Source organism: Scyliorhinus canicula, chromosome 19 (genome assembly GCF_902713615.1).
Source record: "Scyliorhinus canicula chromosome 19, sScyCan1.1, whole genome shotgun sequence".
Lineage (NCBI taxonomy): Eukaryota > Metazoa > Chordata > Chondrichthyes > Carcharhiniformes > Scyliorhinidae > Scyliorhinus > Scyliorhinus canicula.
The window spans coordinates 16054643-16068641 of NC_052164.1; the positions used below are offsets into that span (position 1 = coordinate 16054643).

Here is a 13999-nt window from a genome sequence, read left to right on the forward strand (position 1 = left end):
AAAAGGAAGAGAACCAAGAAGGATTTAGAACATTCATAGAGATTGTGGTGTATTATTTTAAGCTCATTCCTGACTTAGCCAAGACATTCACTCCACCATATCAACTGCTCAAAGATGGAGCAGATTGGCAATGATCTGTTGAGTGTCAGAGAGCATTTGAAGAAGGGTTGACTAAATGATGCTGTTTTAATCTATTATGATCCCAAGAAACATCATTGTTTCCAAGCATGTAAAAAGGGATGATGTAAACCGTTGTTCTTTCCATTTTCCCACCCGCCGCCGGTGCTGGGCTTCGTCACAAGCAGGATGGGAAAATTTGAAACCTCCATTTGCGCCTCTTCAAACCTTTCACCCCGCTGGTGTTCGGGCCAGAAAATACCACCCATTATTTCTTGGCAAATTATTATATTTTTGTTAGACACATACTTGCAATAAAGAATAACTTTTTTTCCCCAAGTATATTATGGCAGTATTGATCATATGGGATTCGATTCAGCAGACAAATGTTAAAGCCATTTTTGGGCGCATTTAGAACATAGAACATAGAACAGTACAGCACAGAACAGGCCCTTCGGCCCTCGATGTTGTGCCGAGCCATGATCACCCTACTCAAACCCACGTATCCACCCTGTACCCGTAACCCAACAATCCCCCCCTTAACCTTACTTTTTAGGACACTACGGGCAATTTAGCATGGCCAATCCACCTAACCCGCACATCTTTGGACTGTGGGAGGAAACCGGAGCACCCGGAGGAAACCCACGCACACACGGGGAGGACGTGCAGACTCCGCACAGACAGTGACCCAGCCGGGAATCGAACCTGGGACCCTGGAGCTCTGAAGCATTTATGCTAACCACTATGCTACCGTGCTGCCCCAAATTTAGTGGGGTGTTTCCAGTCGGCTGCAGCATGAAGTACCACCCCACTCTTCAACTGCACTCGCCATTTATTTTGGCCTTGGGAAGTTTCTCCCCACTGATGCCGCACTTAGAGGCTGTTCGCAGTTCGGACCACCATTTTGATCGGCATCTTCTCTCCCGAATTCAGGTCCCCACCCCATTTTATTGACCCCCCTTTCACCCCTTTAACCTTGTTGAGGCCTCTGAGAACCCCCTCTAACCCCTCCTTTAATTGGCAAGGCCCCCCACCCTCCCCCAGGGCTGGGCCCAGCCCCTGGCACTGCCAGCCTGGCACCCTGGAAGTGCCTCTGGCAACCTGGCAATGTCAGGGTGCCAGCCTGGCAGTGCCAGGTTGTCTGGGCACCAAGGGGAGTGCCAGAGTACCACCCAGCCCTGTCCTCAACCACCCAGGAGTCTCCAATGTCCTGCCAGACCTCTCCCACCCCCCCCCCCCCCCCGCCCCGATGTGCCATTATGCCTGGTTCACGTCTGTGTGGACCAATACTAAACGGCACCCTGGCGAGGCCTCGCAAGAATGGCCGTTGAGTCCCGGGCATCGGGTGAATCCGGTGTCCAAATATTTAAATGAGCTCATTTAAATATGCAGATCTGGATCTCGCCCAACTCGGGTAACTTGTGATGGGCCTGGCTCGGACCCGATTCAGGGCTCTCATGGGGTCACCAGTTGCGGCCGAATCTGCTCTGGGCAGAACGGGGTCACTGAATCGCGCATAAAAGCTTCGTTTGTGATTACAGTAAAAACATAAAAACTGCTAAATTTCGGGTATGGATGATAGTTTAACCATATTTGCACCTGCAAAATTATGGATATGCGCATCAATGCAATACACAACACAGGTAGAGACCTATGGCACTGCTTGCCCCGGTGAACTGCGGTAAGTCTGCATCTCACCATTTGAAGTGGCGCTATGCGAACATATTCCTCCCACTAGATCTTTACAAACCTATGAAAATTCCTCCTTGCTTGAATCGGCAAGCAATTCAAGCTGACATTTTGTGTTTGCCTTTCATATTGTCGAAGTTCGAGTGCATTTTAAATGGCACAGTGCGTTGGCAGGCTGGTAATTGTTGCCACTCAATGGCCAAAGACTCCAGAGCAAATATAATTAAACTTTTACAAGCAGTGCAATTCAGCAAACAAAGGGCCCAAATAACATGAGTTGGTTTTGCTAAGGGCTGCGAGAGCAGGGTAGGCGACTCAAGTATGTTGTTTTGACACAAGCTGATCCTGGACATAGAGTTCACATGGAGGGCTATTACATAATCTGAAAAAAAACCCTTAAATTCAAAGCAATTCCAGGAATTAATGAATCATACAAAGCAGTTTCTAGTGCTGTTCATGATTAATTTTTGTTTTAAATAGCCACACTTGACACTAACTGCAGAGTACTTGCTCGCCATGTTATTCATTTGTGCTGGTTCGGTGGGGCAGGAGACAAAAGAATGCATATGCAACTTTGAGTTCGCAAATCTGCGGCTTGGTGAGCTAAAATAAAAGACTTGATTGTGGTAATTGGATGAGAACAAAACCCCGCAGCTGTGTGCCGTGATCAGGCTGCCAACTCTGGTTAGACCATGGAAGATCGATCACATGATCGTCATGTGATATTGGATCACGTGATGGCTGTCCACCGTTTGCAAATGTTATTACAGTTTCCTTTTTGAACGTCTCAAATGCCACCAAACGCTGCACAAATATATCCCTCCTCTTGTTTTTTGCAAATTGCAAAGATTTCATTGACATAATTAAATTGCAACCTCATTCATAAATCAAAGCAAAAAGAATGCAAAGGAAAAGCAACAACTTATTTTTGTACAGAATCTGAAACATAATGAGACGCCCCAGGGCAATTCACTGGACATCGTGAAACAATGTACAACACCAAGCCAGAGGACCGATATTAGATAGGATGACCAAAGCCCGGTTCGAGAGGAATGCTTTGAAGGAGTGCGTTAATGAAGGAAAGAGAGGCAGATGTGGTATTATCATAACTGTAAGAACTGCAAGGGTTAATGAAGTGTCTGGAGTTGCCACTAGAGGGAGCTGCAATTACAACTATCTACGGCAGTGATGCTCAGCCTTGTGGGAGAATGTGTGCAGGAGTTAGCTGGAGTCAGAAGTACAGGCAATGTAAATGGGAGCAGATCATAGTTTATGTCAGTATTAAGATTAGTTGTAGATGAGTGTAGTTTAAATGTTATTAATCAACTGTGTATTCTTTAGGAGTACGTGTCAAATCCACATTAGTAGTGTTAATAAACTTATAGCTTGTTTAAGTTCAAGCTATTTTATGGTCTCTGTGAACACTATGCCAGCCATCCTGAAATAAGCAACACAAACACCACAGCGGAGAGGTGGAAAAGTGTAGGGTAAGTATTCCAAAGCCCTGGGCCAGCACAACTGAAAGCACAGGCACCAGTGGTGAAGCATTTAAAATTGAGACTGTTCAAGAGGCCAGAATTAGAGGAGTACAGGTATCTCGGAGGGTTGAGGGGTTGGAGAGGCCATGGCGGATGAGAACTTTAAAATCAGGACATAGCTTCACGGGAAGCCAATATAGACCACCAAGCACAGAGCTCAATGGTAAGAGGGGGTCAGAATTTTGGATCGCCTCAAGTTTAAGAAGTCTAGAATGTAGGAGACCAGCCAGGCGTGAACTGGAATAGTCAAGTCCAGAGGTAGCAAAGGCATGAGTGAGAATTTCAACAGCAGAAGAACCGAGACGGGGTGAAGTCAGGTGATGTTATGGAAGCGGAAATAGATGCTCTTAGTGATGGGATGAATATGAGTTCAGAAGCTCATCTTGGAATCAAATGTGAATATATTGGGTTAATCTCAGATGGTTGCTCGAGACATGGATGGAGTCAGTAGCTAGGGAATGGTGTTCGGAGTGGGGACTGAAAACAATGGATTCAGTCTTCCCAATATTTTTTTAAATATAAATTTAGAGTAGCCAATTAATTTTTCCAATTATGGGGCAATTTAGCTTGGCCAATCCACCTACGCTGCACATCTTTGGGTTGTGGGGGCGAAACCCATGCAGGCACGGGGAGAATGTGCAAACTCCACACAGACAGACCCAGAGCCAGGATCGAAACTGGGACCTCGGTGCCGTGAGGCAGCAGGGCGAGCCCACTGCGCCACCGTGCTGCCCTAATCTTCCGCATATTTAATTGAGAGAAATTTGTGCTCATCCAGTGTTGGGTGCTGGATCAAACAGTCTGCCAATTTAGCAGGTGTGGAAGAGTCGTGAGAGGTGGTGCTAAGGTAGAGATGGGTGTCATCAACGTACATGTGAAAGCTAACAGCGATGTGGCCAAGGGACAGCATGCGGATTAGAATCAGGAGGATTTATGGATAATTGAGGTTTAATTAAAAACTACAGCTTGGGCGGTTTTACATTGTTGACCATAACGAGAGCCACCAAATAAATCCCATTGATTTTGCCAACTCATCGCTGTAAAAATCTTCAAGCACAGCACGTTTGAAAAATAATAATAAATAAAACTAAAACCGAATTCAATTGAATAACTCCCACATCCCATGATACAAGCCCTGTTCTGGGTGAGCTTTGCCACCCAAAGTTGCCTGGCTCCCATAATAAAAGGTACTGAACGACAGTACGACACACAGGCCGACATGCACTGCACCCTCTCCCAGCGGCTGAACTGGTTCACTCAGGGCTGCCTAGCCTGAGGCTCATCTCCCGCCTCCTCTCCTTCACTCATTGATCCCAGTATTCAGGTCACAGTTAGTGGGCACATCATCAACTTCCCTTCACCACGCTCTGAATGATTCAGATGCAGATCCAGAATCTCGCTGGATGATTCGTGGACGGTTCAACAGAATTGCAACTCTCAGAACTAAATAGTGAGAAGGGAATGTCCTCATGGCTGGTCTCGCGCCGCCAAGGCACCTTCCTGGCAACATTGCGGTGTCGGGGGTCATGGGGCGGAACCAGTTACGACATCATTCCTGGCCATGTTTTGGAACGAGATGCAGGGAAAGGCTGAGACAAAAGGTAGAAAGAGTAACAGCTTTTATCTGCGGAAGAAATGGATCGAGGAAGGAAATACATGTTTCCCACCGATGGTCACAAACTAGCATACAAGAACACTCAAAATTCCTTTCATTCCAAAGAACAAATTAACTCAGAAATTGTCCACGGTGAATACTTTTAAGTGGCATCTTTTGCAGGCAGTGACACAAGGAACAAATTGCAATCAGGCACACCTAGCCTTTCTTTATCTAATGAATAAAGAACAATACAGCACAGGAACAGGCCCTTCGGCCCTCCAAGCCTGCGCCGACCATGCTACCTGCCTAAACCATATGCAATTAAATGAGGTTTTAGATTTAACAGTGGGGATAAAATAAACCTCTTCTCTCTCCTTAGAGTCTCCCGTTTCTGTTTCTGACTATGACACCCAACAAGGTTGTTTTTGTGGAAAGGATCAGCCAGATGTTCTACTTTCTGGGAGGTCTTTTCTTTGCTCAACCTTACCTTGGCTGGTGGACATTTTTCCATTCTGAAGCTTTTTTAGTCGTTTTTGGTGGGATTTGCCATTGTAGTGGATCTGGGCCTGAGCAGCAGAGTTGAGCTGAATGTTACACACCCCACAAAGGGTGAAAGTCTGGAGTTTTCTTTCCCGCTTCTGCGCGCTGTCTGCGGCGACAGATTGCAATCCTGTGGCATCGTCATTCACCAAGGAACCATCTGGGTCTCCACTTTCAGGAGGTAGAGGAGGACTTAAGGGTCGTTTCATACCTTGAAGAAGAAAGGTCATTAACTGTTTTTTTGAATATTGTTTTTTTTTCAGCTTTCAAACTGAGCATCTCTTTCCTGTCACATAGGATCCCTAAAACTGATTTCATTTTCAATCTTCATATGGGAAATCCAAATCAGAGAACCCTAGAACGTTAAAAAAACATAGTACACTGTATCTGTCAAACTAGTTTTAGGTCACTTGCATGGCATGTGATATTTTGCTCTGGGGGGGGGGGGGAGAGGGCAAACAACTTGCCCACAAGTCTCTCTAAACATGGCAATTCACTCATACAGGTTGGAGGAATGATTTGTCCTTTGCTTTCCTTGAACACAGTGATTTTTTTAAATTTAGAGTACCCAATTCTTCTTTTTCCAATTAAGGGGCAATTTAGCGTGGCCAATCCACCTAGCCTGCACATCATTTGGGTTGTGGGGGCGAAACCCACGCAGATATGGGGCGAATGTGCAAACTCCACACCGACAGTGACCCTGGGCCGGAATCGAACCCGGGTCCTCGGTGCTGCGAGCCAGTAGTGCTAACCACTGCATCACCGTGCCACCCCTCTTGAACACAATGATAGTGAGAAGGATTACATTCCAGGCGGGCATAGACAGATTTTTAATCAGGAAGGGAATCAAGGGTTATGGGGATAAGGCGGAAAAATGGAGCCGAGGACTATCATACCAAATCTGTCATGATCTCATTGAATGGTGGAGCAGACTTTAAGGGCCGAATGGCCTATTTATAATTCTACACTTTATGGTCTTAAGGCTTTGTTCTAGTGCGCTGAATTTCAGATTTATCATTAATTCACTGGTAACTAAATTTACTCTGCATTTTTTTTTTAATTGGTGCTGAAAGATCAATAAAAATGCTAATTTTTGCTAAAGGCATTTTCTGTATTAATTTGTAATACTGAATTTATTTCATAATTTGTAGTGGGAAACAGCCAGTTTATAGCTGTACCAATAAATGATATTGCGAAGATTAGTATTGCCAATTAAATGCTAATTCCTTCATTTAATTTTATTCTTTGTGTGTTTTAAATTGGCAATGCTGATTAAATCAAACCCCGAGGAGAAATGGACTAACAGCACCAGAAACTAAATGGTCCATTCTACCTGGCCCCTGCCCCTGGCTGTAGCAGCTGAGAAAGTAGGTTATGGCGCATTTCCGGTTTGGTGGATGGTTAGTGTAGGGGACCTCACTGTCTCTAAACATTTACATAAGACATGACGCTGTTAAAGATACCAAAATACGGTTTCTGTAACATTAAGCATTAGATGCATTCAGATTTCCGTCTATTTCATTTAATTGTGATATGGTATGTATTAATATGGCTCATGAGTTATTTAGTAGCGATGCAAATGGAATATAATCTACAGACACGCAGCAAGTTGATTACAATGCTTTTCTTTAATCCTTAGATTAGATCATCAGAATGACAGCGGTAATATAAATTCACACTCTTACAAGGTGTGAGTCACCTCTTATTTATTGGGATGTGAGCATTGTTGGCTAGAGCAGCATTTATTGCCCATCCCTAATTGCCCTTGAGAAGGTGGTGGCGAGCTGCCCTCTTGTACCGCTGCAGTCCATGTGGTGTAGGTACACCCACAGTGCTGTTGGGAAGGGAGTTCTAGGACTTTGACCCAGTGACAGTGAAGGAACGACGGTATATTTCCAAGTCAGGATGGCGTGTTACTTAGAGGGGAACTTCAGATGGCAGTGTATCTGCTGCCCTTGTCCTAGGTGACAGGTTGCAGGTTTGAAGGGTGCTGGCGAAGGAAGCTTTGTGAGTTGCTGCAGTGCATCTTGTAGATGGTGCACACTGCTATCACTGTGCATCGATTTTGGTGGGAGTAAATGTTTAAGGTCGATCAAGCAGCTGCTTTGTGCTGGATGGTGTCTAGCGTCTTGATTGTTGCTGAAGCTGCACTCATCCAGGCAAGTGAAGAGTATTCCATTACCCTCCTGACTTGTGCCTTGTATCTCGTGTGCAGGCTGTGAGAAATAATGCGCTGAGTTATTTGCCGCAGAATTCTCAGCCTCTGACCTGCTCTTGTGGCCAAAGTATTTATAAGGCTGTTCCAGTTAAGTTATTATCAATGTTTGATCAATGCTAAACCCCAGGATATTGATAGTGGGGTTTCGGCAATAGTAATGCCATTGAATGTTAAGGAATGAAGATTAGATTCTCTCTAGGTGAAGGTGGGCAATGCCTGCACTTGTGTGGTGCAAATGTTACTTGCCACTAATCAGCCCAAGTCTGGATATTGGTCTTGCTGTACGTGGGCACAGACTGCTTCAGCACCTGAAGCGTTGAAAGCGGTAATCAACATTGTGCAAATCATCAGCAAACATCTCCAATTCTAACTTTCGGATGGAGTGAAGGTTATTGTTGAATCAGTGGAAGATTGCGGGGCCTCGAACACTGCCTTGAGGAACTCCTGCTGTGATCTCCAGGGGCTAAGTTAATTGGTCTCCAACAACCACGTCCAACTTCTTTTGTGCTAATAATGATTTCAACCAATGGCGAGTTTCCCCCTGATTCCCACTAATTCAGGATTTTGCTAGTCCTCCATTATTCCACAATTGACCAAATACTACCATGATGTCAAGGGTAGTCACTCTCACCTTGTCTCCAAATTCAGCTCTCTTGCCCGTATTTGGATCAAGGCAGGAATGAGGTCTGGAGCTGGGTGACCCTAGCGGAAACTGAGCACTGTGAACAGGTTACTGCTGGCCCCATCACCTTTGACACCTTGCATCACTTTGATGTTGGCTGAGAGTAGACTGATGGGGTGGTAAGTGGTTGGATTGGATTTATTATGGGCAGGACATACTTGGGGGATATTTTCAACATATGCCAGTGCTACAACTATATTGGAATGGCCTGGCTGGGCCACACAGTCCTACAGCTGGAACATTTCAGGGCCCATAATCATTGCAGTATCCAGCGCCATCAGCCATTTCCCAATGTCACTCAGAGTGAATTGGCTTGGCTCAAGATGATGAGGGTCTCCGGAAGAGGCTGATGTAGATCATTCACTCACTTCTGGCTGTGAATGTTTGAAAATGTTCCGGCCTCGAATTTTGTGACAAGGTGCTGGGCTGTTTGTGGAGCCTCCTCCTCCAATTAATTGTTTAATTATCCACCACCATTCACAATTGGATCTGGCAGGGCTGCAGAGCTTTGATCTGATCTGCTCGTTGTGGGCTCGCTTAGTTCTGATGATAGCATGCTGTTTCTCTGTTTAACATATGCTGGAGACTGTGTTGTAGTTTCACCAGGTTGACACCTGAGTTTTAGGTATGCCTGGTGCTGGTCTTGGCGTGCTGTCCGACATTCCTCATTGGGCTAGAGTTGGCCCCTTGGCTTGACGGTAATGTAGAGTGAGGGGCATGCTGGGCCATGAGGTTACAGATTGTGGTAGAGTACAATTCTGCTCCTCTTGATGGCCCACAACACTTCCTGGATGCCCAGTTTTGAGTGGCTAGATCAGTTCGGAATCTAGCCCATAGATTCTGTCCCATGTTGTGCCACACAACATAATGGAGGATGCCTTCAGTTAGAAGTTGGGACTTCATCTCCACAAGGACTTCGGCGTGGTCAGACTCCTACCAATACTGATATGGACAGATGCACCTTCAACAGGTCAAATAGTTTTCCCCTCTTTTTGTTTTTCTCACCATCTGCTGCAGGCTCACTCCAGCAGTTAAGTCCAGGATTTGGTCAGCTTGGTCAGGATTGGTGTTACCAAGCCACTCTGGGTAATGGATATTGAAGACCCCCACCCCAGAGTAGATTCTGTGCCCTTTATACCTTCAGTGCTTCTTCTAACTGGTGTTCAATGTGGAAGAAGTGATTCACCAGCTGAGGGAAGTCAGTCGGTGATAATCAAACAGCGAGCTTCCTTGCAGACATTTGAGAGTTAATGTTGAACAGTCCCATGTCCACTCCTTCCTGACTGTATACCATTGTGCTGGCAAGAATGGTGATGGAGGAGTCTAGAACATTGGATGTGTGGTATCATTCAGTGAGTATAACTATATCAGGCTGTTGCTTGACCAGCTTGTGACACGGCTCTCCAAATTTTCGCACAAGTCCCCAGATGTTCATAAGGAGGGACAGAATTTTATGGCCCCTCCCGCCAGTGGGATATTCTGGTCACGTCAAAGTGATTGGAGTTATGAACGGTGGCTCCATTTTCTGGCCTTGCCCCAGGACTTTGCAGGGTCGACTGCGGAGAGTTTACACGGTCATTTCCGCTACCTGGGTCAAAGCTGAGTGATCTGTCCCATTTTATTCTTATCTACTTTTGTGGAGCAGTTTGACACAACTTGAGTATTCCATGTTTGCACAGGCATGTTTTCAGAAGGCGGCTAAGATTAACCACGCTGCTGTTGTCACAGGTCAGGCCAGGTACGGAAAAGTGATTCCCTCCCCGGATGAACATTAGTGAATCATTTTTTTGATAATCTGTTAGTTTCAAGATCATTATTCGTGAGATTAACATTTTATTCCAGATTTATTGCTTAATTGGATTTAAATTCTCCCAACTGTTCTGGTATAATTTGAACCCATGCCCCTAGATCGTTTGTTCGGGTCTCTGGATTGCTAGTGCAGTAACATTATTGCTATGTTACTGTTTCCCTTCCCCAATTTGTTGTTCTAACTACATATTGCTATTTAACAGGGTATGAACCTTTTGGGCACTTGTGAAGCATTCTGTTAATTTAGTGCTAATGGAAAAGGCGGTGTAATTAATATATGTACATGCTGAGCATTTTTGTTAAATAGTAATTGATAAAATAATTAGCCAGAAATTACATTCAAAAACACGATTGCAACATCAATTCCTTGAGGGACAGTAGATTCTAGATCACCACAATTGGTTCATGAAAGGTCAACAGAGGAAAAAAAATCAATCAATCTTCAGTGTCTGTGATTGATTTGAAGGCTATAGTTTATGCATATTTGTTCATTGCGCATGAGAGCGGAGGATAGTGAGGAATGGGGAGGAGTGGAGCAGAAGACACTGAGAGGGCGCGGTAGGCGAGTGGACGGGAGGGTAACATGAGGAGATGAAAGGGAGAGAAAGAGAGGACTTAGGAAAGGAAATTCGGATCAATAGAGTTGGAAGACCGAGATGCAGAGCAGCCAGGCAGCGGGAGAGCAGTAAAATAAGAAGTGGTGAAGGAATTGCTCTGGATGGTAAACAGAATTGGGAGATGTTGGGAAGGGGAAACGGAATGGCAATCAATGGATGGGTTGAAATGGAAATGCAGACAGCACAGCTTTGTTTGGATTATTTGTTTTGGATGGATGGGTATTTATCCTCTGCTGTTTTACCAGCAGTTGCATTTCTAATTGAAACCACATCATGGGTGTGATTTTTCGGGTCCGTTAGCCACAGGTGCAAATCTTTGCCCAGAAAGGGGTGAACCTGATTTCCAGAAATTTACATGCATTTGAATATAATTAAACGGCTTTACACCATACCGTCTGGCCCCGTGAAATGCTCCTCCCCTAGCGGCATGATGTCACACAGGTGTGAACCACTTTTGGTTTTCATGATGACTACGCCACGGGTAAGGAGGTGAATGGAGGCTCTGGGGTTGAAGGCAGTGGCTGGGTATTGCCTTTGGCAACCTGGTAGTGCCCCTGGCACTGCCATGCGGTAATGTCACGGGGCACTGAAGTGGGCAATGATGTGGGCACTGCCAAGGGGAGTAAAGCTCCGCATTAGGGAAGGGGCATTTCCCCTGTTGGGAGGGGGTAAAGACGTGCACACCAACATGTGGGGAGAGCGGCCCCTAATATTTTTTGTGATTGGGGGGGGGGTTTACCCTGAAGCTCGTGATGGGGGGGGGGGGGGGGGTGTCCTCCATGGCTGTGGGGGTGTGGGAGGGAGATAATTTTTCTTGCCGATTGGGGTGCCCTTCAAAGATGGCGCGCCGATCTCTCTGGATCCGAGCTTGCGGCTCTTTCAGGGCCCGGCTGCCAGAGTGAGAGTGCAAACCACCCCCCCCCCATCCCGATTTTATCTTGACGATGTTAGAAGATGCGATCTGAAAACGTGGCTGTGTTTCTGCAGAGAAACACGCCGGTTTTCAGTCAGAACTTGACACTTTGCCAGTTTATTTGCAAAATTCCGCTCGATACTTTTATGTGCTTTTAAAAGGTTGTCTAATTGACACATCCCCGGGAAGAAGTTGCAATTGCCTGGTCCAAAAATAGAGTACAATATGGAAAAATTTAAAGGGGTTCACAATGATGGAGGAAGTGAATTAATTACAAAAAAAATGCAATTAATATTTGCACTGTATCTGATGTTATACAGGATTTAAAAAAAAAATATATTGCTCTGTACTATGTCCAGCAAAATAGATAATTTATTACAAATAGTCAGTGACCAAAGAGGGAAATTATGGGCAGGGGTGGACGGGTAGGCGGCAGACAGGCCAAATGCTGCATTTTAAAAGCCTCCATCCCCCCCCCTCTTCTCCCACCCACCCACCTTCAAACCTGCTGGTGGTGGACTGTATAATTCCACCCTTTGTTTTTCCATTTTTAAAACAAGTTTCCAATTATCTCATTTTTTATTCACAGTTCTCCTTTAAGCATTATTCTTTATCTGCAATCTGTACCATATATATCTGCAGAAATTCAGTGTTACTTGACAGAACGTATTGAGCCGCCGTGAGCATTCAAAGGGCCAGCTGCACTTTACAAGTGTTTTTCAACATTTCAAAGGTGGAAGTCTTTTTTGAAAGGCTTTCACCTGATCAAATAAGATGACAATCTATTTGTGAGAGGACAAATTTCAGATTCAGCAAACCGGGATCTCTGCGGATCGTTGGAAATATTTCGCAGCAGTCTTTCAGACAGACAATTCACAGCACTTATCAGATAATCACAGAGCTCAATCAACCAAGGGTATCACGTCGAATTTTGCAGCACAGAAACGGGCCATGTAGTCCAGCAGGTCTCTGCCGCCCACATGTCCAACATAGTCCATATTTGCCTCCTCCCACCTCACTTCATCCCATTTTACCATATCCTTCAACTCCCTTTCCCCTCATGTCCTTACCTATCTTGTCCTTCTATCTCATTCACCTCAACCACTCCATGTGGTGGAGAGTTCCTCATCCACTTTTGTGTCGCAGTTTGACACAATGGAATATACCATGCTCGGAATTTGCCCGCCGTTTCCTGGCAGGGGTGAGGATTCTGTGGTCCTGCCGGCAGTGCCTGCGGTTTCCCTGGCAGCGTGGGCTGGCTTCAATGGAAATTCCCATTGACAAAGACGGGGGGCGCGATTCTCCGCAAATGCGGTGAGTCGTAAAGGCTGCCGTGAAACTGGCCGTGTTTCATGGCAGCCTCCGCGCCCCCTCCCAAGACCCGATTCTCCCCCCCGGGCGGGGCTAGCAGCGCGGCCCCGTGAAGCACGGCATCGCGGGCTTAGCGACCGTCGCTAAGTCTGTGCGCCAAGCGTCACGGCGGCTGACGCGCACGATGACGTCAGCCGCGCATGTGCGGGTTGGACAGCCCCAACCGGCGCATGCGTGGATGACATCATCACGCAGACGCGTCAAACCCACACATGCGCGGGCCGTCATGCCCCTCAGCTGCCCCGCGGACTGATCCTGCGGGGTGGCGGAAGAACACATAGTGCGCGGGTATCGGACCCGCTGCCCGCGATCGGTGCCCACCGATCTCAGGCCCATGTCACCCTTGGCACGGCCGTGGTGCGGCCGTGCCAATCGGTGCCATGGTTGTCCGGGACGGCACTTTGCAGCCGTTTTCACGAACGGTGAGAGCAGGTGTGATTGCGTTCGTGAAAACGGCTGTAAAGGCCTGGGAACTCGGCCCATCGGCCTGGGGAGAATCGCTGTTCGCCGGAAAAAACGGCGAGCAGCGATTCGTGTCATGGGGCGGCCGTTGGGGGGGGAGGGGGGGGAGAATAGCGGGAGAGTGTGAAAATTGTCGGGAAGGCCCTCCCGCTATTCTCCGACCCGTCGTGGGCAGCGGAGAATCGCGCCCGGGAGCAGAGAAACCCACCACCACCGAATGGTGCGCCGCCGTGATACACGCGGTTGAGAGGCTAGAGAATCGTACCCCATATATCAGTTTGCTTGGCCATTTCAGAAGGCAGCTAAGATTAACCACATTGCTGGACTCAGGTCATTGCTATACAGATATGGGTAAGAGATTCTCCCCTGATGTACATTAGTGAAACAGTTTTTATGATAATCCGTTAGCTTTAAGATCATTATTAATGAGATGAGCATTTTATTTC

General features: G+C 46.4%; 1 protein-coding gene across 3 annotated transcripts in view; it reads right to left on the reverse strand.

Annotated features, from left to right (window-relative positions):
• The window catches only part of znf385c (zinc finger protein 385C), a 468492-nt gene that overhangs the window by 299468 nt on the left and 155025 nt on the right, over positions 1-13999 (reverse strand). For 2 of the 3 annotated variants that reach the window (XM_038778606.1, XM_038778605.1), the window contains exon 2: positions 5429-5692. The exons of the other annotated variant lie outside the window; for it this stretch is intronic. In XM_038778606.1, the coding sequence (XP_038634534.1) occupies positions 5429-5692 (264 nt within the window). The remainder of the gene's footprint in view (positions 1-5428; positions 5693-13999) is intronic. 3 annotated transcript variants of the gene reach the window in all.